Source organism: Marmota marmota, unplaced genomic scaffold, assembly GCF_001458135.2.
Source record: "Marmota marmota marmota unplaced genomic scaffold, marMar, whole genome shotgun sequence".
Lineage (NCBI taxonomy): Eukaryota > Metazoa > Chordata > Mammalia > Rodentia > Sciuridae > Marmota > Marmota marmota.
Window position 1 is genome coordinate 20533406 of NW_025999842.1, and position 26956 is coordinate 20560361.

Genomic DNA, 26956 nt, shown 5'->3' on the forward strand with positions numbered 1-26956 from the left:
CAAAAAAAAAGAATAATAAACTTTATATCAACTCACTGTCATAAAAAGTAGACACACAAAAAAAAAATGCTTACAAAGAATAGGATATTGTATAGATAGATTCACAGATAAATAGATATGTTCATACATACATACATACATAGATTACGAAGTAAATATACCCAAAATTTTTAAATGGATGTTTCTGAATTTTAGGTTATAGGGTGGAAATTTCATAATTCCTCCTTTATTTCTAAACTTCTACAAAAAAAAAATGCATTTCTAGATCAGAAAAAAAAAATTGAACTAGAAGATTCACATTCAAGTCCTGAATTTGTCACTTAGATGTGAAGCCTTTGGAAAATCACCTCATTTGTCTCTCATTATCTCATTTATAAAATAAAAATGGTGACATCTGTCTAGTCTCCCTCACAGGGGTTCATGAGAGGCTCAATGAGATCTGCATAAAAGGGGTTGGTAAAATACACATTATCGTGTACATGTTACATGACACTGTTTTTGTTTTTATTATTGTCCATACTCTCTTTCCAAAATGACACTGTGGGTGGCAATTTTCTTCATCTCAGTCATTAATACCATAAAATATTTTTCTTCCATTCAGAAATCTCAAAAACTTGTTTATTTCTTTCCTATATGGATTGTACTTAATGAAAAGTACTGGGCTCAAATATTAAGTGTATGCCCTTGTTGTCCAATGAGTTAGATGAGATTAGAGCTAGATATTTTTCTGTTTTTGCAAAAATAACCCAAAGCTTGGCTCAGATTCTGTGAAGAAGCCTAATCTATTAGACCCAGGCCTTTCAGAGCAATACATGTTTGCCCTTGGAGCCTGCCCTTCACAAGCAAATTTATACAAATATTCACCTTTCTGAATATTTCCCTCACATTTTTTTTTCACTTACTGTGTTGCTACCATAATGACTGGTAATGACTGGTACTACCTAGAACACATAAGGTTTTTCAATGGAAAATAAAATACGAACTACTTCTAAGGGACAAATGCCAAATGAGGCTATGGTTAACTACTGTAGCAGACTGACCAGAGTGAATAGCTAATCAGAGCTTCAGGCTCCACCGACAAGGTGAAGAGCCAGAGGCCTGGCCAGAGCTTTGAATGAAATCTCCTTGTATTGGCCCCATGCTTACTTCTGACCTCCATCAATATCCTCAGAGTGCTAACATAAAATTATCCCCTATTGCTTCTTTCCCTCTCTCCCCGCCCCATTATCTCATGTATGTGCGCGCGCACACATATACGAGTCAGTGTGGATAATCTTCGTTATGAATTTCCAAACAAACTGCAATGTTTAGGTGACAGATTAGGTGCATTTTAAAAATAAGAGCTTTATAATTGAAATTAATTTTTTCTTTGGCAGAATGTGTGACCAAGAGTATTTGATATCATCAACAAACTCTCCTGGTGACCCCACATACCTGAGGTACAGGGGCAATTTAGTGTGGTAGTTTTGCACAGATTAGAAGTGGTTCTAGGAACCCACAGGCCATGTTTCTGTAAAATTTTGGTTCAGACCATCAGTTTTGGAGTGAGAGTCCATATTTAAATCTCAACACTATCACTAAATAGCATTAGAACTTAAAAATATTTAACCTCTTAAACCCTCTGGTCTGCACAATAGAAATAAAAATGGGACTTAATTCACAAGAGTATAGTGAGAATCAAAGAGGATACTACTTAGAACGTCCTAAGCAGAGTTTGCCATGTTGCAAGCATTTATAAATGTTACCCATTATTATCATACAAGTAGAGTGTCAGGCCCAAAAACCCAAGTTCCTACCCTCATTAAAATTCTATGGTGAATAGCGGCTTGACATGCCAATATTATTTCTCACAAAAATCTTTAATTTATTTCAAATATTTTAATCCAAAATATCCAATGTGAGTTCCCTCTCCCAACACTCTGAGGACCTACAAGTACCTTCTGAGTGAAACAGTTTGCTCCCTTGCTGAGACACTAAGCAAGACAAAAGAACTTGTCCCTGATTTCAGATCACATAAAAGCTAAAAGGAAAATAGTGTAATGAAACTAAGGACAGCATTCACTATTCTCTTCTGGTCTCTCTTCTCTCCTCACAGAAAACCCCTCCTTTTGAAAGTGACCATGTGCTCCAGTTCCCTGAACTGTAGAAAAAGTTAGTGAAGGCAAAGGGAAGCCAAGAGGGAGGCAGGGCCGACAGGATGCCAGTGGCACAGGCACTTCAGGAGTTTGTGCTCACATGCATCTTGAAAACAGTACCTCTACTCCCGAATGCCTGGTCCTGATGCAGCTTGTGGGAGCTGGCTTTGATTTGAAGGAGTTTGGCCAAGGCCAGGAAGGTGTCTGTCCCTTCCCCCATCCCCAAATATAATGACGCTCAAGCTTACAGGCAAGCCCCAGAGAGGATGTACGTTCTTGCAGTGTGGGATAAATGGATAAGGGATGGGTTGCAAAAGAGGATATTCAAATGTTCTCGGTTCTTTTTACTTTTCTCAGTTGGTGTTTGCCATGCAAAGGGTGAGAAGCTTGTTCTCTTTTTTTTGTACCCTGAAGGGTATTAACGTTTTATGGAGAGGAGATGGATTGGTCTTTTTGAAGTGCTTGCTTTGCTATTATTGCTCAAAGAAAGAAATCAGTTCTGCATTAAGCTGAGGCTCTCATGGTAGCCTGGGAGGCAAGAGGGACATCGTGTTTCCACTTTCTGAACTCAACACACACAGCTATAAGAAAAGTCGTGGGATTCCTCAGCTCTGCTTAGAGCCACTTGCAAATTAGTGGCTATAATTGGATCAACACTACCCAGCTGTTGTTTGTTGCTAAATGGGTGCAGCAAAAAGAGGCCCCTTTGTCCTCAGTGGGACTATCAGAGAGTGGAGAAAATGCCTCAATTGGACTTCAGATTAGACAAACTGGGAGGTGATCTCTCTCTCAGCTTAGAGAGTTTGCAGCTTTGACTCAAAATTCCCAATTATTTAATGAGAAAATAGTTTTGACCACTTCATAAATGAACCCTGCCACTCAGTGAAGGAAGAAAGGGACATCTCCTGTTGGTCTTCTTCAATGCTATGCCCGAAAACTAAGTGCTTTCTCTCACTGCAGCGAGTGGGCAAGATGCCAGGAAAAGTGTACATCAACTTGCCCAATCCTATTCTCTCCCTGAAAGCTTTCTGCCATCCACCCCACATCCCCAGTGCTGATACTATCACCGGGGCAGTTTAGTGGCTAACATTTGCTCCCAGGCTCACGGTTGCTGTGTGGTCTAGGTTTTCTCAGCCCATACAAGAAGTGGAGGCCCACTGTATGGTTGGCAGGTAAAGTGTCCCCCAAAACCTCATATGTGAGACAATACAAGGTTCAGATGGAAAAAAAAAAAGATTGTGTTGTGAGAGTCTTAATCCAATCAGTGAATTAATCCCAATAGGGATTAACTGAGTGGTAGGGTGTGGCTGGAGGAAGTGGGAATTGAGGCATGGGTTTGGGTATATATATATGTATCTGGTGAGTGGAGTCTCTCTTTGCTTCTTGATCACTATGATGTGAGCTGCTTCCCTCTGCCGCACACTCCGCCATGATGTTCAGCCTCATCTGAAGAGTCCTGAGAAATAGAACTGGCCCTCTATGGACTAAGACCTCTGAAACTATGAGTTCTCAAATACACTTTTCCTCCTCTATAGTTGTTCAGGTCAGATCCTTTAGTCACAGCAGCGAAAAAGCTGACTAAAATACCCACTATCCTGATATATGCTCCCAACTTTACCTCTCATCATTAAGACATGTCATCTTTACTATAAAATGAAAAGTCTGACTGGGAGCCAGGAGACCTAGGGTAAGTAGTTTAAAAATCTGCAAGCCTTAGTTTCCTCATCTGTTCAATGAGAATAAATAAGATCTGGGGGGAAAGCAAACATGGTAATGTGTGGTACGTTTTCTGATACATTGCAGGCCCACTTCCTCTTGGCCATGGCCTGGGTGATTAACAGTGCTCTGAGCACAATGGAATTCTTCATCCAAGCTGGGAATGTTTTTCCAACCAGAATACTTAAAGCCATTAAAGACACCCCGCCACAATAGCTAAACTGTGGAGCCAAACTAGATGCCCTTCAGTGGATGAATGGTTTAAAGAATGTGGCATATATACACAATGGAATTTTACTTAGCAATAAAAGAGAATAAAATCATGGCATTTGCAGGTAAATGGATGGCGTTGGAGAAGATAATGCTAAGTGAAATTAGCCAAACCCAAAAAACCAAATGCCGAATGTTTTCTCTGATATAAGGAGGCTGACTCATAGTGGGGTAGGGAGGGGGAGCATGGGAGGAATAGATGAATTCTAGATAGGGCAGAGGGATGGGAAGGAAAGGGAGAGGGCAGGGGATTAGCAAGGATGATGGAATGTGATAGACATCATTACCCAAAGTACATGTATGAAGACACGAATTGGGCGTCAACATACTTTATATACAGAGATATGAAAATTGTGGTATATATGTGTAGTAAGAATTGTAATGCATTCTGCTGACATTTTTTAAAATCAATAAAAAAGACACCCCGCCAAAATTCAGATATTTATATGAACAAATTAGGCTTAATTACTCAACTGCATTTCTTTAAAGTTATTATTTCTGCAAGAGAGGAAGAAATAAAACAGAGTGCAAAAATGGGTTGCAGACATCACTGTCTTAAACTTCACTCACTCTGAAGGAGTTTATTCATTGGTGATATCTTAACTAAAGAACACTGTGTCCTTTAGAGTACTCCTGTATTGAGAAGAGGAGGAAGTAATGATGTGATTCCCTGCCATTTCCCCATTTTTCTTTCTGGATGACTCCTTATCTAATATTTGTAGGAGGCTACCTCTGGGACTCCAAGCCAAATCATAACATTGAGTTAGAAAACAGTAAATTTCTGTTTCCTCTCTGGGCATCAGAACAGCATATTTTATAGAGAACTGCAGATGCTAAATTATTTGAATCCTTCTTCAGATGTTCCTAATTTACATTGTCTGTGGCAAATAAAAAGATAAGTACAATCCATATTGCAAATGCATCATGCCATGATAAATCTGTAGCCTTCTTTCTCTGAGTCTTCTCCACCTCGTGGAATTTATATTGCAGTCATAATAATGTCAGCCCTACACTATGAATATCTTCCTGCTAATTATGCCTGGTTTTTAAAACAGTGCCCATTTATGAAGACAGTATTATGGTATTCTTGATTATACCCTAAATAATTCTGTAAACATAAAACATGCTGAATAATATTGGAATTCCACTAAAGAACTGTAATAAAAATAGAACCACCACATACATTCCAATGTTTTTTTTTTCTTTTTACAAAGAATGCTTTTGATGAGATGCAACGTCCTTTAAAACCCCTGAACTAAAAACATCCATAAAGATGAATTCTGACTTCAGGGAAACACTAGAAACAAGTATAAAATTCAGATCAAAGAGCAATGTCAAATAAGCATAATTATAATAATAATACTAATTATGATAAATAATATTTATTGAATGATAAGCTAATTCTTTCATAGGTACTGTGCTTCTGTGCTTTGAAGACATTACTTTTATAATCCTATATTAACTCTTTAAAGAAGGAATTCTTTGGATTAGGTAAAAGAGAGTGAAGGGAGGAGAGGGGGTGTGGGAGTAGGAAGGATAGTAAAATGTACTGGACATTAATGCCTTATTTGCATAGATGACTATACAACCATGTGATCCTACATCATGTACAACCAGAAGAATGAGAAGCTATATTCCATTTATGTGTGATGTGTCAAAATGCATTCTGCTGTCATGTATAACTAATTAGAACAACAAACAAGTAGGAATTCTTTTCCTCATGTTGTGGTTGAAGATGCTGACAGAGTTGAAGTATTCTGCTTAAGGTCACATTGCTTGTGTGATAGAGTGATATTAGAAGACATTGGCCTTGGGGTTATATTTAAGCTGTATGATTTAATGAGTTCTCACATTCCAAAAACTCCAAAAGCAGAAATGGCAGAAAATTTCCCCACTTAGACTTCCACTTTGTCCCATCAACTTGTCTTTTTTTCATGTATGTGCATAAACTAGAAAGACCTCGTGGGCTTTATGAGACGTTGGTGGGTCTCATAAACAGAGTTCCACCATAGCTACAGTAACCTCATTATATAAATGTTCAAGAACCAGGCTGTGATTCAAGGTCAGTATGTTGGTACCGACATAATCAGATGACCTGTAAGACCCCTTGATGATTGCTTTCCTCTAACATTCCTGACCACCCAACCCTGCCTTACCTCGTACCCTGTCACTGTGTTTACAGCTTCTCTCCTGGAAGAGTTTCTCAGAATGGTGGCAATAATACAAATGTCCACCCTTTTAATCATGGCCTCACATGACTATGGCAACTGATGGGTGGTTTGGCTTTCCAACTTGCTCTTCTGATGTTTTAAAACCTTAATTCAAGTCGGGGGTGGTGGCATATGCCTATAATCCCAGCAGCTCAGGAGGCTGAGGCAGGAGAATCACGAGTTCAAATGCAGCCTCAACAAAAGTGAGTGCTTAGTAGCAACTCAGCGAGACCCTGTCTCTAAATAAAATACAAAATTATAGAGCTGGGGATGTGGCTCAGTAGTCAAGTGCCCCTGAGTTCAATCTCTGGTACCCTCACCACCACCCCCCCCCAAAAAAAACCCTTAATTCATTCTTGTGTGGAGCTTCTGTAGTCAACTACATTCCTTTCTCAATACCTGGCAAACACTGACATTGATATGTTTTCCATCTATGTTTTTGTCATTTCTAGAATTTTGCATAAGTGAAGTCATACAATGTGCAATCTTTTGGCTCTGGGTTCTTTCATTTTACAAAATTCATTTAGTATTCATCCAAGGTGTTATGTGAATCAATAGTTTGTTTCTCCTCATTGCTGAATAGAATCTGTTGATTGTATGGATATGCTACCATGTGTTCATTCAAACAATGAAGCACAACTTTATTTTTAGTTTTGGTAGATTATAAAGTTGATATAAACTTTTTAAATAAATAAATAAAAACATTAATTCAGTCTCCAAACCTTCATTCACACCTCGTTTGGCCAACTTTAGGTTTAAATTAATAGTCAAAACCTGCAGCATGTAACCAAGTCTGGGAGTAGGGGACAGGATTGTGACTTCTCTGTGTGTATGTTCACCTGTACCTGTGACCTGCATAGGAATCTGGAATAGTCCCATGGGTTGATGGGAAAGTAAAGTGTTGGACTCAGAGCACTTGGAATAAGTAATTGAATTTTATTAAAATGAACAACCCTAAACATAGAGAACAAAATTAATAATTAAGATATTCCACATATACTAAGGATTTTGAAATGTAATTTACTCATTTTGATATACCCCCAAAAAAAGACAGATCAAATTTCCTTATAATTTAAATTTTAAAATCTAATGCTGTAAAAAATTGAAAGGCTAATAGCTTAATTAAAAATGACATTTCTCCCCACAAAACAGTCTCAAATTTTACTCAGTATAATTAAGTGATCTAGCAACTTCTATATAAAGCAACCTGAAATTACATGAATAGTCTCTGTGTTACCCCACACCCCAGGACATTATTGCAAACAAAATCTCACACTTAACAAAAAGAAAATGACTCCATGTTCTTGGAGGAAATTAGAAACATTAGCAGGATCTGTGCAAATGAATTTTTTCCAGATCAATTATAACTTATTAAATAGGATTTTGTCTGAAATTAATATTACAAGGTTTGGGGTACACTAATTTTTCTTAATATTTAAAAGGTTTGGATTCTTCATACCCTTCACAGACTTTTTTTTCCAGAGGAGAAATGAAAAAGAAAATCCAGTTCAATTCATTTCCTCCAATATAGCACATGTGGACTGACTCATTTAAACCACAGACGATGTCCCCTCTAGTCTCCTCCTCCCCTGAGTCGGAGTCCAGAGAGACTCTCTCAATGTATGCTCAGCCACCAGCTATCGAAAGTCACTTAAGTAAACACAGAGGCACCTTGGTGAAAGCAATTGCATGGTCTGAATACCATCAACTGACACTTCTATTCAGTGACCCTCTCAGGTCTCAGAAATGGTCTTTTCAAATTCCGGGTCTTGAGGTATTGATTTCAATCAGCAGCTTTTCCTAAGAGCATCATTTCAAAAATAGCCCTGTCACAATTTCTACTATCTCATCTTAGTTTCATCTGGGCTTTGTATTCCTATTTGAAACCATTCAGCGAGATGACACCACAGGGTTTTACTGAGGCATTGATTCAGCTCCATACATAGGTAATAGAATTTATTCTCCTATATATGAGAAAATATATTAAATATGTATATGTATATGAGAAAAAATATTAAAGTTTGGTGGAGGGAGGTTTGAAGTCTAAACCATCCAATTATTTTTTTCTCTTCTTATAAAAGTAAAAAGTCCAAATTATATCACTCATAAAATTCTCAACCTTACTGCTGAACTGGTAATAACAAATCAGTATCAATTCTACCTTTCAGGACATATAATTATGATCTTTAAAAAACAGATTAGTATTTATGTTTCTGTTCATGGGTGCAAACATGTGGTAAAGTGGAAAACATAAAACAATGACCTATAATTTTAATAGCAATATTTTTCTGACTGACCCTGACATATAAACTTTAAGTTTCCTGACATTTTAATTATAAACTGCCCCAAAATGATTTGTTTGATAACAGCAATCCAAAGAAAGGAGACTATGGAGGTATAGAGTTATCCCTATCTGTTTAAAAAATTCTTGGGTTGCTCTCAACACTCTACCCTGACAGAAAATTCAGGTTATTTTCTGTTTCAAAGGGAAAAAGAAAGGAGCCAACCTTAAATACTTCTTATGTTCTAAACACTGTATTAGATGCTTTATATGATCCTCCATTCTATCTTACAGGGACCCTTAGAAGAGGTGATACCACATCTGACAAATGAAGAAACTGACATGATATTTAGTGACTTATCCACATTTTTAATAAGAGTCAGAATTGTGGTTTGGATCCAGGCCTTTAAAGCACAAACACGGGCACAGAGTTAGCACCTACTGTGTGTTGGCATCACATGTGGGGTAGGACACATTCAGCTGAAGACCATGTGGTTCTTGCCCTCAAAGGGCTCATTCTCAAGCAGAGATGAAAACAAGAGAATTAATTAAACTGAAAAAAAAATAGAGAAAAATATCTGAAGTGAAGCATTAGCTGAGTTTCTACAGAAGTGCATTTTAAATTTTAATTAATTATTAAATTTTAATTAATTCTAATTAAATTAGATTACTGAATACAGAAGTATATATAAAAATTCACCAAGGAGGTTTTGGTCAGGAAGCAAGGACATTTCAACATTAAGAAAAAACTGTTTCAAGTTGAAAAATTAGGAGAAATATTATCATTTGAAATGTCAAGAGGGCATTTGATAAAATTATGAATCCAATGTTTTTTTTAAAATTTACTAATGGAAAAAATTTTTAAAGAAATAAGTTTAAATATTGGAAAATGATTGTTTTTGTCTATTTAGAAAATCCAAAGGAATGAACTAAAGTTAGAAATGACAAGAATTTAAAAAGACAATTAGCATGAGATAAATATGCAAAAATCAAGCACCTTCATATATATATATATATATATATATATATATATAGAGTTAATTCAAGATTAGAAAAAAAAACAGCTATGGAAAAAGACCAATGTGTTAATAATTCACAATTATTAAATAAATACTTAAGAATAAAGTTAAGAAATATACAAAGCCTATATGAACCAACTATGAAACTATTATTTTTCAAATTAGTTATACATAACAGCACCAACGCATTTTGTTTCATTGTACACAAATGGAGCTCAATTTTTTATTTCTCTGGTTATACACGACGCAGTCACACCATTTGTGCAATCATACCTATACCTAGGGTAATGATGTTCATCTCATTCCACCACCTTACCTAACCCCATGCCCTCTCCCCTCCTCCCCTTTGCCCAAACCAAAGTTCTTCCATTCTTCCCATGCCCCCTCCCTGCATTATGAATCAGCACCCACTTATCAGAGAGAACATTCAGCCTTTGGTTTTTGAGGACTGGCTTACTTGGTTAGCACGATATTCTCCAACTCCATCCATTTACCTGTAAATGCCATAATTTTATTCTCTTTTAATACTGAGTAATATATGAAACTATTTTTAAGTACAGTTTCATATGCAGTTGGTAGGAATGTCTATTTTTTAAATGTTTTTGGAGAGCAATTTGGAAATACCAAAATTAAATATACTCTTTGACCCAATGATTTTACTTCAAAGAATCTATTCTACTAAAATTAAGTCACAAATGCAAAAGAGTCTGTTTGCAAACATGTTTATTGTACATATAATGTACAATAATATATAAAAATTGGAAAGAAGTAAAGTCTATCAAAAACAGTAATAGATAAGTAAATTATGGCACAACCATCTATGAAAAACTGTAGAGGGAATGAAGGAGAGACATATATATATATATAAAAGCATGCCCATGATATATTGTTGAGTGAAAAAAGCAGACGTTGCAAATTTGTATATATTTTCTTTATTTCAGCACTCATATGTGGATTGTATCAGTTTTAAACTAGCCTCCTGTATTTATAATTTTTTTAAAAAATCCTTCAACTCACAGTATGCTTGATAGATATTATGACAGAAATATGAACCAGATACTGTGAGAACCCAGGAAGGAAGGGCAACACTTTCCCAAAGGGAATCAGACTGAGCTTCAGGCATCACATGAGAACTGTGCTTTGAAGAGCCAAGAGGAATTTTCCCTGAAAAGAATGGCTGTGGGGAAGGTCAAGGGTCATATGTTTTCTCTCTTATGTGGAAGCTAGAGAGGAAAAGGGAAAGAAAGGATGGGGGGAGGGATTCATGAAAATCAAAGGAAGATCAGTAAAGGAAAGATACCAAAGGATAGGAGGAGGGGAAAGAGCAGGGGAAATGCTGGGGAGCGATATTGGCCAAATCGTATTGCACGTACGAATATGTAACAACAAATCCCACCAATAAGTACAACTATGATTCATCAATAAAATAACGTGGGGGAGGGGGGAAGAATGACTGTGGAACATTCGGAACAGAGGACAAGGACAAGGCCCACGACAGTGAAAGGCCATGGCCTCAGAACAGCAGAAACCTAAAGAGTCCAGGCAGACAGATGGAGGTAAGTAAGATCGGGGAGCTAGTTCAAGGCTGAGCAGTGAGGCTAAGGGATTTCAATTTTAGTCAACTGCAATTGGGATATATAAGGATGTTTTTCGTTTGTTTGTTTGTTTGTTTCAGTGCTGAAGCAGAAACACTTTTTAAGCAGAAGAATGACATAAATTCTTCAGGAAAAAGAAACTCAACAGTGTTGGAGATGTATAGAACTGGGAAAGGAAATTTCAAGGAAAAAATTGGAGAAAGAAAGGAAGTTGAAATTGTGGTGTTCTCTGATGAAATGGTGGTACAATTAAGGAAAATGTATTTTAAATGGATCTAGTGATCATGTAATTCAACTTTGTGAAATAAAGACTGTGCATCAGAAATGCTGAGATTTAGGGGGGAAATTAGGGAAAAGGTGGTTTGAGAGGGGAGGGAAGGTAGAACACAAAGATGTTCATATTGATCATAAGCCAGGCACTGTGTCAATACATCACCGTCACCTCCTTTACTAAACAAACAGTAGGCAAAATCATGAACATGGATGATACTCAGTCACTACCATTCATGTCTTAAAATCAGAATGTTGAAAAGAACTTGCAACCCTCCTTCTTCACCATTCCCCCCCCCAAAAAAAACATGAAGAAGCTATACTAATGCATATAGGATCCACAGTATTATTTGGGTAGCACAAGCCACAGGAAACTCTACAATGTTAACCACAGACCAAGACAAAATAACCTGAAATACACCACCATTTGTAAGGGAGAATCTAATCACTCATCTGACACAAATTTATCATGTTCCTGTCACGTGCCAGACATTGTTCTTGGAGCAGAGGCTGCAGGTATGAGTTGAGGGAGGGAATAGTCCCTGCATTGAGGACCTTAGCTGCTAATGAAAGAGCTTGAACACCCTAGAGATCATGAAGGAGCAGTTGTCATATTAGCAAGAACATTTGGAGTTCAGGAAAAAAAGTGAGTTCTGAGGCAGAGAGTAGGGGTCAGTCAAGGAGAGGCCACAAGAGGAGGGCTTCAAACCAGGAGCAGCGTCTAGGAGAGTGAAGGAAGAGTCAAGGGCATCCAGATTCTCCCTCACCACCTCTCCAACCCTGAGCTTCTCAGGCAGAGGCAATCAGTCCTGTGCTTTTTGTCTGCAGTGTCAGTGGCTGGCTGAGTGTTGGTACCCGGACACTCTTAACAGGTGTTTAAATGCTGACTGAACGAGTAAAGGGGAAGTAGAAAACTGCATGTCCATGTTCTTAGAAGCCCATAACACTAAGAATTAAAATCCACTGATCACTTGCTGTATGCTGAGGCTCCACAGGTTCTCCCTCGCTGGAGGATGGAAGCAGCATCTGAGTTCTTGGCATCCCCATTTCACACAAGGAAAAACCAAACCAGAATTCCCGAGGTCATATCTGCAGCAAGTAGCAGAACTGGATTCAAATCTAGGGCTGAGGGCATCTAAGCACATACACAAACCACCTCCCCAAGACAATAATGCAATAAGGCAAGAGTGAATGCATTTCAGAGGAGTGGGTAGATGCCAGATTGCAGAACCACTTGAATACCAAATGAGTCAAGATGCTATTTCAAAGATAATAAGGAGTTTCCAATTGCTTGTGCAAGAGAGGACATTATCATAAAAGGAATATTTTAGAAAAATTGTAGCTTAGAAGATTGGCAACATGTGTAAAAGAGGAAATAGTGAACTGTCTCATAGCAAAAACACAAAATCTCAGTAATACTAGGCAGAGAGAAAGGATGGCAGTTTGTGACCTAGTTGGATTTTTGTACCACTTCTTTTGTTTTGTTGTGTTTTGCTTTTCTTTACTGGTTCTTTTTATTTATACTTGACAATAGGATGTATTTGATATAATTATAAAAGCTTGAGATATAACTTGTTCTAGTTCAGTCCCCAGCACTTCTTCTGCTCCCTTCCTCCCTCTCCCTGTTTCCTCCCCTCTACTGGTCTTTCTGCTTTTTATTTACAGTTTTTTTTTCATTAGTGTCTTGTCGGTGTACATGATGGTGAGATTCAGTGTGCTATATTCACAGTGTACATAGAAATATTAGGTTAAGAGTCATTCCACTCTTTCCCTATCTCATCCCACCTCCCTTCCTTTATTTCCCTTTCTCTACTCCATCTTTCTTCTATTCTTTTTTTTATCTCTCCCCCACACACCCTTATTTAGGATTAGCTTTTGCATATCAGAGAAAACATTTGACCTCTGGCTTTTGGGGACTGGCTTATTTCACTTAGCATGATAGTATCCAGATGCATCCATTTACTGGTAAATGTCATAAAGTCGTTTTTTTTAAGAGAGAGAGAGAGAATTTTTTTAATATTTATTTTTTAGTTTTCGGTGGACACAACATCTTTATTTTATTTTTATGTGATGCTGAGGATCAAACCCAGCACCCTGCTCATGCTAGGCGAGCGCACTACCGCTTGAGCCACATCCCCAGCCCAAAAAGTCATTCTTCTTTATGGCTGAGTAATAGTCCATTTTCTTTATCTGATCATCTGCTGAAGGGCACCTAGGTTGGCTCCTTAGCTTGACTATTGTGAATTATGCTGCTATAAACATTGATGTTATTAAAAGACTGACACACATCCAGAAATAGAAACAAAGGAACCAGTGAGGAGAGAAAAGAAAGGGACAATTAATGATGTCAGTGGATCAGTGTCACAGGAAGAGAAATTACTCTTGGAACGTAAAGTCACCCTCCAAGAGACAAGTAGGTAGAAAAGACAAGAGAAGAATAAAGGCATATTTTTAATGGTAGGAAGAGATAACAAATTATTTCAGGAAGGCAAGGACATAAACACACAGTTCTCAGCTAGGAGGCAACTCAAGATTCAAAGCAACTGCTGAAATGATTTGGACCAAGAGTAGCTCAGCAGTGAGGCCCAATGACTCAGCTTCTCTGATAGTGTGTGCATGTGCAAAAGTCCATGTCAGCATAACAGTGTGTATCTAAAAATCTGGGAAGAAACTGAAAGGAGTCAAAAATGAAAGGAGGTGTGAAGAGAACTATGGAAGAACTGGGACTGTCCAAGAGAGGCACGAAGATTAATCCATAAGGAGAAAATATCATGCCTGATCTCAATCCTCTTAAAAATTGCCACATATTAGATGACAAGTGGTTAATTTTGGTAGCTGTGAGAGTTGCCATCATCATGTTAACATGTTATATTTCTTATAATTTAGAGATGATCCCTGAAGTAAAATAACATAATGTCTGCAATTTGGGGGATCTAAGGGAAAAGGTAAAAATTGGGGGCAATGGAACATGACATAAAACCTCCACAGGAGGAAGCTGGCCATAAAGCAGCCAAAGGAGGCATAAAAGAGTAGCAGAATTATAAGCTATCTCATTATCTTTTGGAGACAATGAGTGGATGAGTGGTATAGAAGTGACCATGGAAGGAAAACAGATTTCAAAACCTAGACGTTCTGTGTCTTGCATGAAAAGGTACTTTCTTAAAAAATAAATAAACAAGCATTGAAAAAAGACACCTCCTACATATTTTCGTATTGTGTCAAGGTCAACTATATAGCAGATTCCGGTATTTAAATAAGGAACAGGTATGACTGATCGATGCAGGTAAGTAGTGTAAAAACCTGCTAGCTTAAATCTCTTTCTTATCCCCAACCTGAACAAATTTCTTAGCAATCAGACATCTTTAATTATGAAACATAATTATAAATGTACATTAAAATATGCCTCTGATCTTTTAAATTAAAAAAATAGGCCTACCACGGCACCGTGGACAAGCACTGTCTGGCATAACTAATGGAGCATGTGACTAACACAGGGCTGGAACTGCAAACTGGAAATGCAGAAATACGCTAAATAATTATGTTCAATTACTATATAGGTGATTTCTTTTCATATTAGATTTCAATTACATATTCCCATATGGACCTGGGAAACCTTATCCATAAAAGACTCTTTGGGGTTTTGTGTATGTGTGTGCACGCGTGCGTGCACACACACACACACCAAACAAAGCTATGAGAAAATCCTCACCAGAAACTGACAATGATCTCCTTATGGCTTTAGAGATACTGCCAAGTTTCCCTTTCAGGTTTACTTAGATGGCACCCAAGTAAGATTCCCATATAGAATTCTTCCCTACACAGGAGCATAACCTTGGGGGGAAGCTGAAAAAAGCAGAGATTATTTACAAACTCCAAAAGCAGAGGATGTTTTACATTTCTCCCCCTCCTCCAATCTAATTCCGTTGATAAATACAACACATACTAAATTGCAAAGCATAAATATGAAAAGGCCAAGAAGTACAATAGAGGGTCAACCCACCTGACAGGAAGGCAGAGACCAGCGGCCATGGACGGGTACACAAGCCTGGAAGGCTGCCTTGATTCCTGGCATCCATAAGTTGCCATGATCCCCAAGGCAGCCAAAGACAGACTGATCCCAGCAGGCACATGCCATTGCTTGTAGGAATCATCTGTGTTCTGAAGGTCAGCCTTCCACTCAGATAACTTGCAGGCAGCTTCCATTCAAATAAAGAAAGCACATGATATGGTAGTTGCAACAGCCTCCTGTGATCTGTCTGCAGAATACCCTCAAAATCAAGTCCTTAGTGTAGTGGCTGCTTATAGGTCTTGATTCTTGGTTGAGTGAGTTTTGGTTGGCTTTTATCCAAAGAGGAAAGAAAGTTTTCCATGAAACAAAACAGAATCATTTAATGACTATCATGAAAAAGTAATACTTCTGTATTACTCATAAACTGAAAATGTTGGGTATATGGTTTCAATTACTATGTAAATCCTTTACATTTTGTTAATTGAAAATACTTCCAAAAAAACATCAAATAGGTAACCTGTTAGAATATTTTGTCTTGTTATCATGCTTGTATAAAAGAAACATCAGAATACTCATTCAGCAAGAAGACAACATGTGGGTTAGAGGCCTGGCTCTCTTGAGAATGATCATCAGCTTAAGAATGGAAAAATAGCAACCACAGCCCTAAGAGTATATGTGGGACTAATGGAACCCCCATTTGGATTTAGTGATCTGTTTTATGCAACCACCATTTGGACAATGTTTTCTTCCTCCTCCTCATTATTATTATTATTCCTATTATTATTAAGATTATTATTACTATGTAAAGAAACCAGAATGAAGCAGGTAAAATTTTAGGGTAAATCTATATTATGGTTTAGAGGTGTGGTGTCCCTCAAAATCTCATGTGTTGCCGCAGTCTGGTTGGCCACAAAATCACGAACCACTCATAGACTTGTAGATTCAAACAGCAATTCTTTATTCCCAAAACTCTCACCAGCACTCTACACGCACGTTCTGGGAAAATCCACCGGCACTCTACATCCTAAATACTCTCTGAATCCCGCGAGAACTCAACGGGAACTCAAGGAGCGGGGCAGGCACCTGAGGCAGCAGGATACGCCCTATTCCCAGCAGGAATCACCTTAAACCTGGAACCGCCCTAAACCCTGATCGCCCTAAACCCCCATCCGCCCTAAACCCGGATCCACCCTGGTCCTTGAGCAAGGTCACCTTTCATGCAAAGTCACTGCAAATGACCTGGGTCCAAGGTAAGCCCATTTCCACAATGGAAAGTCCTCCCTCTAAGCAACATGGGGTAGGCTGACAAAGAAATTGCCATGCATCATTCTTACTTAGCTATGGCTCTCAGCAATGTGTGAGACAATGCAAGAAAGCTTAGAGCTGAAATCTTTGGGTTATGAGATGCTTAACCTATTCAGTGCATTAATTTCCTGATTTAAAATAACTAGGTAGTAACTATAGGCCTATAGGTTATGGTGGGAGGAAAGGGTCACTGAGGGCATGCCTTTGGGGTATATATTTTGTTCTTGTTGTTGAGTGAAGTTCCCTCTTTCTCTCTCTCTCTCTCTCTCTCTCTCTCTCTCTCTCTCTCTCTCTCNCAAGGTCAACTATATAGCAGATTCCGGTATTTAAATAAGGAACAGGTATGACTGATCGATGCAGGTAAGTAGTGTAAAAACCTGCTAGCTTAAATCTCTTTCTTGGTGCAATGTACAAAGCCACTTTCCTCCACCACACTTTTCTCTTCTGCCATGATGTTCTGCCTCACCTTAAGCCCCAAGGAATGGAGCTAGTCTTCAATGGACTGAGATCTCTGAAACCATGAGCCCCAAATAAACTTTTCCTTCTGTAACTGTTCTTGACAGGTCTTTTGGTAATAGCCACCAAAAAAAAAAAAAAAAAAAGCTAATACAAACCTGTACGAGTTCAAATTTCACCTCTACCACTTGTCAGCTCTGTGACTGTTACTTAACCACTCTGATCCTCAGTCTTCTCAATAATAAAATAGAAATTTTGGAATCTCTCTTTTTGGTGGAAGGTGAGTCTCCCTACTCTGATTTCTATGCTGATCTTGACTCAGTGTTTGACCCATGATGGTAAATGCTTATCATTTTTATAATTGTCTAAGGAATTTACATTTTCAAAGCACACAAGAGAAATCAAAGGCCTATTGTATGTGTATTTTTAAAACACTCTGCAATGAGAAAAAATTTAGGTCCCTATCCCATTTGGAACACATATTAATATTTGCTATGGTTTGGATCTTGATTATACCCAGAAGACTTATGTATTAAAAGCTTAGCCCCCAGCTCAGTGCTGTCAGGAAGCAGCAGAACCCTTAAGAGATGGGGCCTAGTGGAATGTCTTCTGGTCATTGGGGAGATGCCATGAAAGGAACAGTGGAATTCTATCCCCTTCCTCTTTAACTTTTTCACTTCCTGGTCATGAGGTGAGCAGCTTTGCTACACTGTATACTCCTCACCACAGGCCCAAAGCAATGGGGCCAACCAATCATGGACTAAAACCTCAAAAATTAAGCCAATATAAACCTTTTCTCTTTATAAGTTGAATATCTTGGGTATATTTTATAGTGATGAAAGGCTGACTAGTAAAGCTTCTAGAATTCATAGATGAATTTAGCAAAGTAGCAGGATATAAAATTAACACCCACGAATCAGTTGCATTCCTATACACCAATGATGAATCAGCTGAAAGAGAAATCAGTATAACAATCCCATTCACAGTAGCCTTAAAAAAAAATATTTGGGAAGCAGTCTAACAAAAGACGTGAAACACCTCTACAATGAAAAATACAAAATGCGAAAGAAAGAAATTGAAGAAGACCTAAGAAGATAGAAAGATCTCTCATGTTTTGGGATAGGAATAATTTATATTGTCAAAATGGCCATACTACCAAATGCACTATACAGATTTAATGCATTTCCTATTAAATTTCCAATAACTTTCTTCATAGAAATAGAAAAAGCAGTACTGAAAATAAATAAAAGGCCCAAAATAGTCAAAGCAATACTTAGTGAGAAAAGTGAAGCAGGAGGCATCACAATACCAGACCTTAAATTATACTACAGAGCTATAATAACAAAAGTGGTGTGGTATTGATACATAAACAGACATAAAGACAAATGGAACAGTTTAGAAGTCAGAGTCAAACCCACATAAATATAGTTATCTCATACTAGACAAAAGCACAATAAACAAACATTGGAGAAAAGATAGCCTCTTCAACAAATGGTGCTGGGGGAAAACCGTAAATCCATATGTAGTAGAATGAAATTGAATCTCTGTCTCTCACCCTGCACAAAACTCAACTCAAAGTGGATCAAGGACTTAGACACTAGACCAGAGACTCTGTGCCTATTAGAAGAAAAATAGACCCAACACTCTACCATGCCAGCTTAGGAACTGACTTCCTCAACAAGACTACCAACATGCAAGAAATAAAATCAAGAATCAATAAATGAGATGGTATCAAACTAAGTTTCTTCACACCAAAGGAAACAATCAAGAATGTGAACAGATAGCCTACAGAATTGGAGAAAATCTTTACCACCAGCACCTCAGACAGAGCATTAATCTCCAGGGTATACAAAGAACTCAAAAAAACTTAACACCCCAAAAAATAAAAATAAAAATAATAATAATAATAATAATAATAATCCAATCAATAAATGGGCAAAGGAACTGAACAGGCACTTCACAGAAGAAAAAACACAAATAGTCAAAAAATATATGAAAAAATATTCAACATCTCTAGCAATTAGAGAAATGCAAATCAAAACTACATTGAGATTCATCTCACTCCAGTCAGAATGGCAATAATCAAGACTACAAGCAACAATAAATGTTGGCAAGGATGTGGAGAAAGAGGTTCACATGTACATTGCTAATTGATGTAACCCCTCTAGAAAGCACTATGGATATTCCTTAGAAAACTTGGAAATAAACCACCATTTGACCCAGTAATCCCACTCCTCAGTTTATACCCTAAGGACTTAAAATAAGCATTCTACAGTGATACATCCACTTCAATGTTTATAGCAGCTCAATTCCCAATAGCCAAGCTATGGAACCAATCTAGGTACCCTACAACAGATGAATGGACACATAAAATGTAGTATATATACACAATAGAATACTACTCAGCCATAAGGAAGAATGCAATTATGGCATTTTCTGGGAAATGGAGAATATCATAGTAAGTGAAATAAGCCAGTCCCAAAACACCAAAGGCAGAATGTTCTCTCTGATATGTGGATGTTAACCCACAAGAAGAGAGGGAAAGATTAGAAGTTCATTAGACTAGACAAAGGGAAATGAAGGGAAGGGAGGGGAGATGGCAATAGGAAAGAGAATAGAATGAATTAGACATATTTTTCCTATCATGTATAAGTACATGATCAATGTAACTCCATATCTTGTACAACCACAATAATGGGGTCCCAATTGGAACAAGTTATATTTATTTTACATATGTATGATATCTCAAAACATACTCTCTACCATCATGTAAAAAATAATAATAAAAATATAAAAAAAAAGAAAGGCTGACCGCACAATATTCAATAAATAATTTGGATTAAATCAGAAGTGCAATTATTTTGAAAAATAAAGTAGATGAAAACAATTTTATTTTCAGAAACAGAAGTACTAAAACAAGTATCTTAAAGAAATATGCTGGAAAACATCTGATAAATACTATAATAGTAATGATGATATTTCTGGTATTTTGTTCAGCTTCGTAAAAAAGCTTTATGAAATACAAATAACATTTATATTGAATTAAAAGATACTGTGTAAGTGTGTTGATCAGCCCATGGAAATATCTAGAACATACCACGGTAAATCACAAATTCCTGGAAGAAAAAAAAAATGAAATACCTAAGGGGCACTATGAAAATGTTTAAAAAAGAACTTCCTAGAAATATATTTTTGTCTGACTTTAATCCCTAATTTTGAATTTTAAACATATCTTGAACTTCAGATCAAAAATTATTCTGGAGATATTTTAAATATGCTTTTGAATGAAAGCAAACTAAATCATCTCAATATTATAGGTTTTCATTTCCCATAGGCATTAAAAATATTAACATGTACCTTCAAATTTTTTACTTTATTTAGCAAAGTGGAGAAAGAAGATCGCTGAAAATGTCCTGATGGAACACTGAAAAACCTTCCTCCAGTGTCTAATTAAAATCACGCCTATTACTTAATATTTACTGGGCATACATGTGAGCTTCTATTCTTCAGTTTCTCATGTGTGCACAATGTGTATATGTGTACATCTGTGTGTCTATGGGGGTGGAGTACCTATTCCAACAGAATCTAGAGCTGAAGTTTCTTTACAGTCTTCTTGCTTACAAATGACACTCTGTTATCCTATAGAGAATTTTTCTTTCAATGAATAATTCAGACTCAAACTGCATATTGGTAACTATATTTTAAAACAAAAAAAATTCCCCACATAATAAATACATTTTATGCACATTAACTTCAAATTTACTTCAGAAAGCTATTTACAATATAAATAATTATAAATGGGAACACTTTGCAAGATATCATTGACATAGCTAATATTTTCTACTTTACATTCCAAAGTAAAAGTTCAAATTACAGCTTTATACTACAATATCACTAAAAACTATGCATTGCAAGATGGTATTTGGAATAGTGGCAATCAGTATCTTCTCACAAATATAATCCTTTTTATAGCATGTCAGTCAAAAACAAACAAAATATTTCGTCTTTTTTGAAGTGCCTACTCATATATTTCATTTTTTTGAAATAGTTTCCTTCAGGGGGAAAAAACAGAAAACAAATTACAGTACTTCTAAAATTTTTCCATGCCAATTTCATTTCTTTCAAAATGTAAACACATCAGGACTATTGAGTATAAATTTAACTGTGATTAAATGCCTACCAAATCAGCAAATTGGGATAAATTCCTCCCATATAGGGTTATGAAAGCCAAGTCTCTCATGCAGCAAAATCAAAATTGCAATAAATAAAATTACAAACATTTGGTTTAAAATTATCAATCAGGATTTCTTGTGTGAACCATCATATATATACATGTATATGTAAACATACATGTATATATATGGATATATAGAGAGACACACATATACACACACATAATTGGATATGGCACATTTTGAACACCCAAGGTGATGATAAATAATACTTTTCTCTCTGTGGTGTGTATCATTTCTGCATACAGTTTTAAGCAATAGAACCCTGTATGTGTGTGTGTGTGTGTGTGTTCTTTCTGCTTACAGTCTTAGAAATAGAACTCTGAGCAAACACCTATTTGGAAATGAGAACAATCTCACCTTTTGAGATTAAGCACTACCCGTACAACCTTTGTGCACAAAAAATGAGCACCACACAAAACTTTTCCCCCAAGAACATTTTCTATGTATGATAACTTCTGCATGTGTCCACAGCTGTTTTATCCTCATTTAAAATTTGGAATGATGTTTTATCCACAATATGTTTCACAGTAAGAACTACCCAATAGATTTTGCTTAAACTTAAACCCCTATTCACAAAACCTTGACATTTACATGAAAGTTGAGTCACTTATTTGGAGAACGGCAGGATTTACATTCTTTATTAAGTCATTAAGAAAATAGAATATATGTCTACATCTATGGTTTGAGTGAACTAGGGAGCCAGATCTGGGTATTTTAACTTTTTACATCAGAAGGACTGTATTAAAGTGTAAGTTATTTCACTAGACAAGGTTAGTGACCCAAAATGGTCAGATATTCAGTTTTCCAAATATCAGCATTCACTCTGTCACTCCCAATTATAACTAGTGCTAATAGATTGCACTGAATAGCTTAGTAATGTCATGCTCTTCAAAGAAAGAGAGAGGAGAGAGCCTTACAATATCAAATCTGTATTCAGAGTGTCTCTTTAGCTATACGACCTTCTATCACACTTAGTTTGTCTAGATCTTGGGGGCGGAAGTCTTTCATTGTATTTTAAAATATCTATGCATATTTTCCAAATAATCTTGCATTAGAATCAATCCTCGCCTTACATAAAAAGAAAGAAAGCAAGAAAAATGGAGCTTGTCATCCTTTTCTAGAAGATCCCATTAAAGCTCATTTTAAGTGGGATTCTCTGCCCAAAGGCAGCATGTGGCAGCAGGGTGTAGAGAGAATTAAGAACAGTACCCAGTGGAAATACTTTAGCTCTGTGAAATACAATCAGGAAATAGTAAGTGGTTTTTCTGTATAAATGCTGAAGGCAAATCATTTATTGCATCCTGTCTCATTTTGAATGTCACATCAGCACTATTACATCATCTTGTATCAGGCAATTAGAAAATCTAGAACATTAGATTCAACACATTACATCAAAAAGACTCTCGGAGCTGAAGCATATCTAATGTCTGACCTGTAGAGGCTGTGACCTTAATCTTATGCATCCAAAAATAACACATCATATATTCTCAACAATAATTTTAACAGAATTTTCCCCCAAGAAAGATTGGGGAAATACTCATTTATCTCTTTGGTTACTGAGATTTTTTAATTGCTCAAAAACAGGTAAAATGGGCAATAAAGATATTCTTGCTGTCACTATAAAGCATAAGCTTTGCACCATCTAATGAATTGTTTCATACTGTAGCTATATAATTAGAATAGCACATGTTTATAAATTCCCCAAAATGATATTTTAAAAAATCCTTCTCTATTTCAATCAAATTTCATGGTTTTCAGCATTGTAGCAAAGTTATAGAAATCAAGGATTAAAACTAAAGCCAATTTAATTTCAATTTTAACTGATTCATTATGGGGAACATATTCATTTTACACCCCATGTTTTTCAGTGACACAGATGACATCTTCCTTATAGGGAAATATGTTCCTACATAGAACAAAATAATGTAGATTACAAACACATTTGTACATATGCATGTCAATAATAAAAAGTTGCCTTGTCAGAAAATGTCAGCTTACTTTGGATCATTTTTATAATAATCATGCCATATTGCAACAAATGAAAGTCATATAATACTATGAGCCTATAAGTTGTTATATGTAATGTAAAAAAACTGCTACTATAAAATTATCTTTCAAGAAATTAAATAGATGGTTATGTATTTAAAACTGGGCTAATCTACCCCAAAATTCAATCAAAATGTAATTTAGTTAATTCTGTCTTCCTTTTAAAAAATTGGTCATATAATTTTAAGGAGCATGATTCCTCATGATTACCCCCTATCTGTTCAGTTCATAATTTATTCCTTCCACTAATCAATTATCCTCCATATAAAAATTCAACTGCAATTCCTGTGATGACAATCTTTTCATTAGCATCTGTTCATTTTCCTTGGTTCTTAAGTAGCCATTTCTCCGACAGTATCTGTCCTTGACTCATCTGATAAACCATATATCTATCCATCAGTAGAATCCATCTGTATAGATTTTCCTTTCCAAAACCTGCCACATTTTCCAGATATTTGTTTCTTTGAAACATGTATCCTACAGAATTCTGCAAAACCTTTAGCATTCCTAAATCCTTATTTCACATGCAAATTAATCATAATCCATTTTAACTATTCCAGGGGCTTCTCAAAATAACTTTCTCGAAATTACTGAATGTTTTTTCTTATATAGCTCTGAATTTAACTTTTATTGTACTTTGAACATTTTTAAAGTGTATATGACAATCACTACTTTTCTCACACTTTTTTTTCATTTACATTGGCCAATGTTGCTGTCATATCCAAGAAATAGTTATATAATTTCATGTAGCCTCTTCTCTCATGTACAAACGACTCAGTATTTGTCTCTCAAATTATTATACAGATTGTCACCAACCAATGGACAGCCAAATAACTGTATTAAATGATGAAAATATAGTTCTAATCCCTGAGTGTCCAATGTCATGTTCTGTTTTCGAACTTATGAGTTCTTTCAGTATATTCCCCTCCTAGAATTTGGCAAGAGTTAAATGCATGAGACTTCTATGAAATATTACCTAGGAAACTTTTCTAATCACTTCTGTCACTTTGCTTTGAATACTAGAGATAAGTGCATTTTTAAAAATCTTACTATATTTCTTCCCTTTAATAAATTTCTACCATCTACATTTTGACTGAATCTAAGAAAAAACCTGCACCAGAGAGCCCACATACCTGCTTAAGTCACAAAGCTTCTAGGCCTCTGCATGTGTGCAGAAAAGCCAGAATGATCAGTCCTGAAAACTCACAGCAGAGAGTTAACTACTTCATAATTTCCGTTCTGCTGTCTCAGTGAACCACAGGATCATGGGACACTGAAACTGCCTTACAGACCAGGACACAAGGCCTCAGGCATGGTGAGGAATGCAATTGTGGTCACAAAATTAAGTTACAGGCGGGCTCAGAACCCAAACCCAGAGATCTCTGCATCTAGTCCACTGGTCTTTCTACTACCCACACAGAGGTGAAGGCAAGTTTACTGTTTTTGTTGTTTACAAATAATAAGGAAAACGAGTATTTGTGCCTATGCCTTCAGTCAGAGTACTTTTCTGGCCCTTTTAACCACTTGTCTATCTGCCTAAGCTTTCATCTTAGATTCTCTCCTGAGGTTTTCCACATGCTGACACATTGGCACATCTGTGCTTTGAAATGCTTTCAAACACTTAGACCGCTGTCATGTAGCACTTCACTGGTTTTCCTCAGTTATTTTGGCACTTATCAGCCTTTTTTCTTGTTGAATTGGTTTGAATTTTTTATTTGGTTGGTTTCATAAGCAAGCCCCAAATATGAGGTTTAACTATTCTGAGCCTTAAGTTGTTTGTTTTGAGATATAATTTCATTCTGCTCTGCCTCTGGCCTTTCCATCTTCACTAAACTACTTCCAATTGAGCACACCACGTTTTTGATGTGCCTCCCTACATCTCAATGCCGTTACTTAGAAAAACCTGTACTGCTATGTCAGCGCAATCCTGGTCCTTGTCTAACTCAAAAGCAAGGTGAAAAATCACCACTTCCTGATTGCTTCTAATGGATACCAGGTGAAAACTCATTCTTGCACTACAGACAGAACCACTTCTCTAATTTATGCCTGAACTAAATGAGCTGACTGGTTTGAAACCACAAAGAAATCAGTTTACAAGATGTATCTCTTTCTTTCTGGTTATTTTGGGATTGAAAATTTCTTTCAGAAGCTTGATGTGGTAGAATTAGGGGAATTACCCATTTTGGTATATTTGTGGTGTATATTCTCTAGTTCTACATGTAAAGTAGACACAACAGTTTGTGAATGGTGGTCTGTGGCTATGAGTTTCACTGGATCATCACAATACAGTATTGTCAATTCATCAGCCCTTTGATGTGGTCTATATGCTTACTTGATTTACATGAGTATTTTTCTATTCAAAATGTATCTATTCTGGTTCCCAAATAATTAGAGGGGCAATTTTTGTATTGACTTCAGCTCCATTATCTGTGTATAACCATGAATGCTATGTTTTCTTTGATTTTGCAGAAACACATGTCAAATACCCAGTAACTTAAATTATCCTCTAACAATCTGTGGCATAGTAAATGCTGGTAATGGGGCATTAAACTATAAATATGCTTCAGAGACCCTTGAAGAAAAAAATATTTTAGAAAAACATCAGCTTCCATTGGTTATTATAACAGATGTTCCCTTGTGTCCTTGTGCTGGATCGGGCTGCATCCTTAGATGGGAAGTTACATCAAAGTGTGAGCCATTACAGCCCAAGGAATAGTTTCTAATGGTTTCACTGTCACATAAGTGCTCCAGGGCATATCCAGTTAATGTGTACGCATGCTTATCAAAATACTGGCGGTGAGAGCCAAAGCAGTTTGGAGAGACAGCAGGATGGTCTCCTGCTGTCTGATGAGGAGACATATCCGAATGTAGATAGTCTTTAGCTAGGATCAAACTGGATTTCGAAATGCGATCAGAATTGGGACTACTTATCCGAGACAGTGCAGTGGGACTGTTGTCATAGTCATTTTCATGGGGGCTCAGCATCTTTCCCTCTCTCTGTTGGAGGTGGTCACATGGTGAAGTATTGGAAAGAGCAGAGCCATGACAAACTTCGCCTGTTGGTGGGGGCTGTTGGTAGTTTGCAAAACAGAGAGAGTGTTTTTTCCCAGCTCCATTAATGGAAGCCAATTGGTCAGGGGGTGCTTTCCGTAGCTGCAATCTGTTTTCTTCTTCTTTAATCATTTGCTGGGTGGCTCTTATCAGAGTTTCAATTTTGCTAGGTTCGTGGGGGCTGCTTTGATACTGTTCAGTACGATATCGATCACCTGATTCACTGGCTGACCCAGGATCTGGAGAACTGACCACACTATCTTCATCCCAATGACCTCGCCCTAGAAATCAGAAAAAGTAAAATAGTAAAAATAGTCTCAAGACTCACCAATTTTTTTTAATTAAGTGTATTTCTTTT

At 36.8% G+C, this 26956-nt stretch overlaps 1 protein-coding gene across 5 annotated transcripts in view; it reads right to left on the minus strand.

Moving 5' to 3' along the window:
• Window positions 1–13171: 13171 nt before the first annotated feature.
• The window catches only part of Sim1 (SIM bHLH transcription factor 1), an 81868-nt gene continuing 68083 nt past the window's right edge, over window positions 13172–26956 (minus strand). For 3 of the 5 annotated variants that reach the window (XM_015498299.2, XM_048814170.1, XM_048814208.1), the window contains exon 12: window positions 20948–26879. In XM_015498299.2, the coding sequence (XP_015353785.1) occupies window positions 26149–26879 (731 nt within the window). In that variant the 3' untranslated portion in view covers window positions 20948–26148. Of the gene's footprint in view, window positions 13272–20947; window positions 26880–26956 lie in introns of those variants that run through there. The other 2 variants (XR_007351640.1, XR_007351582.1) reach the window with 2 other exon arrangements.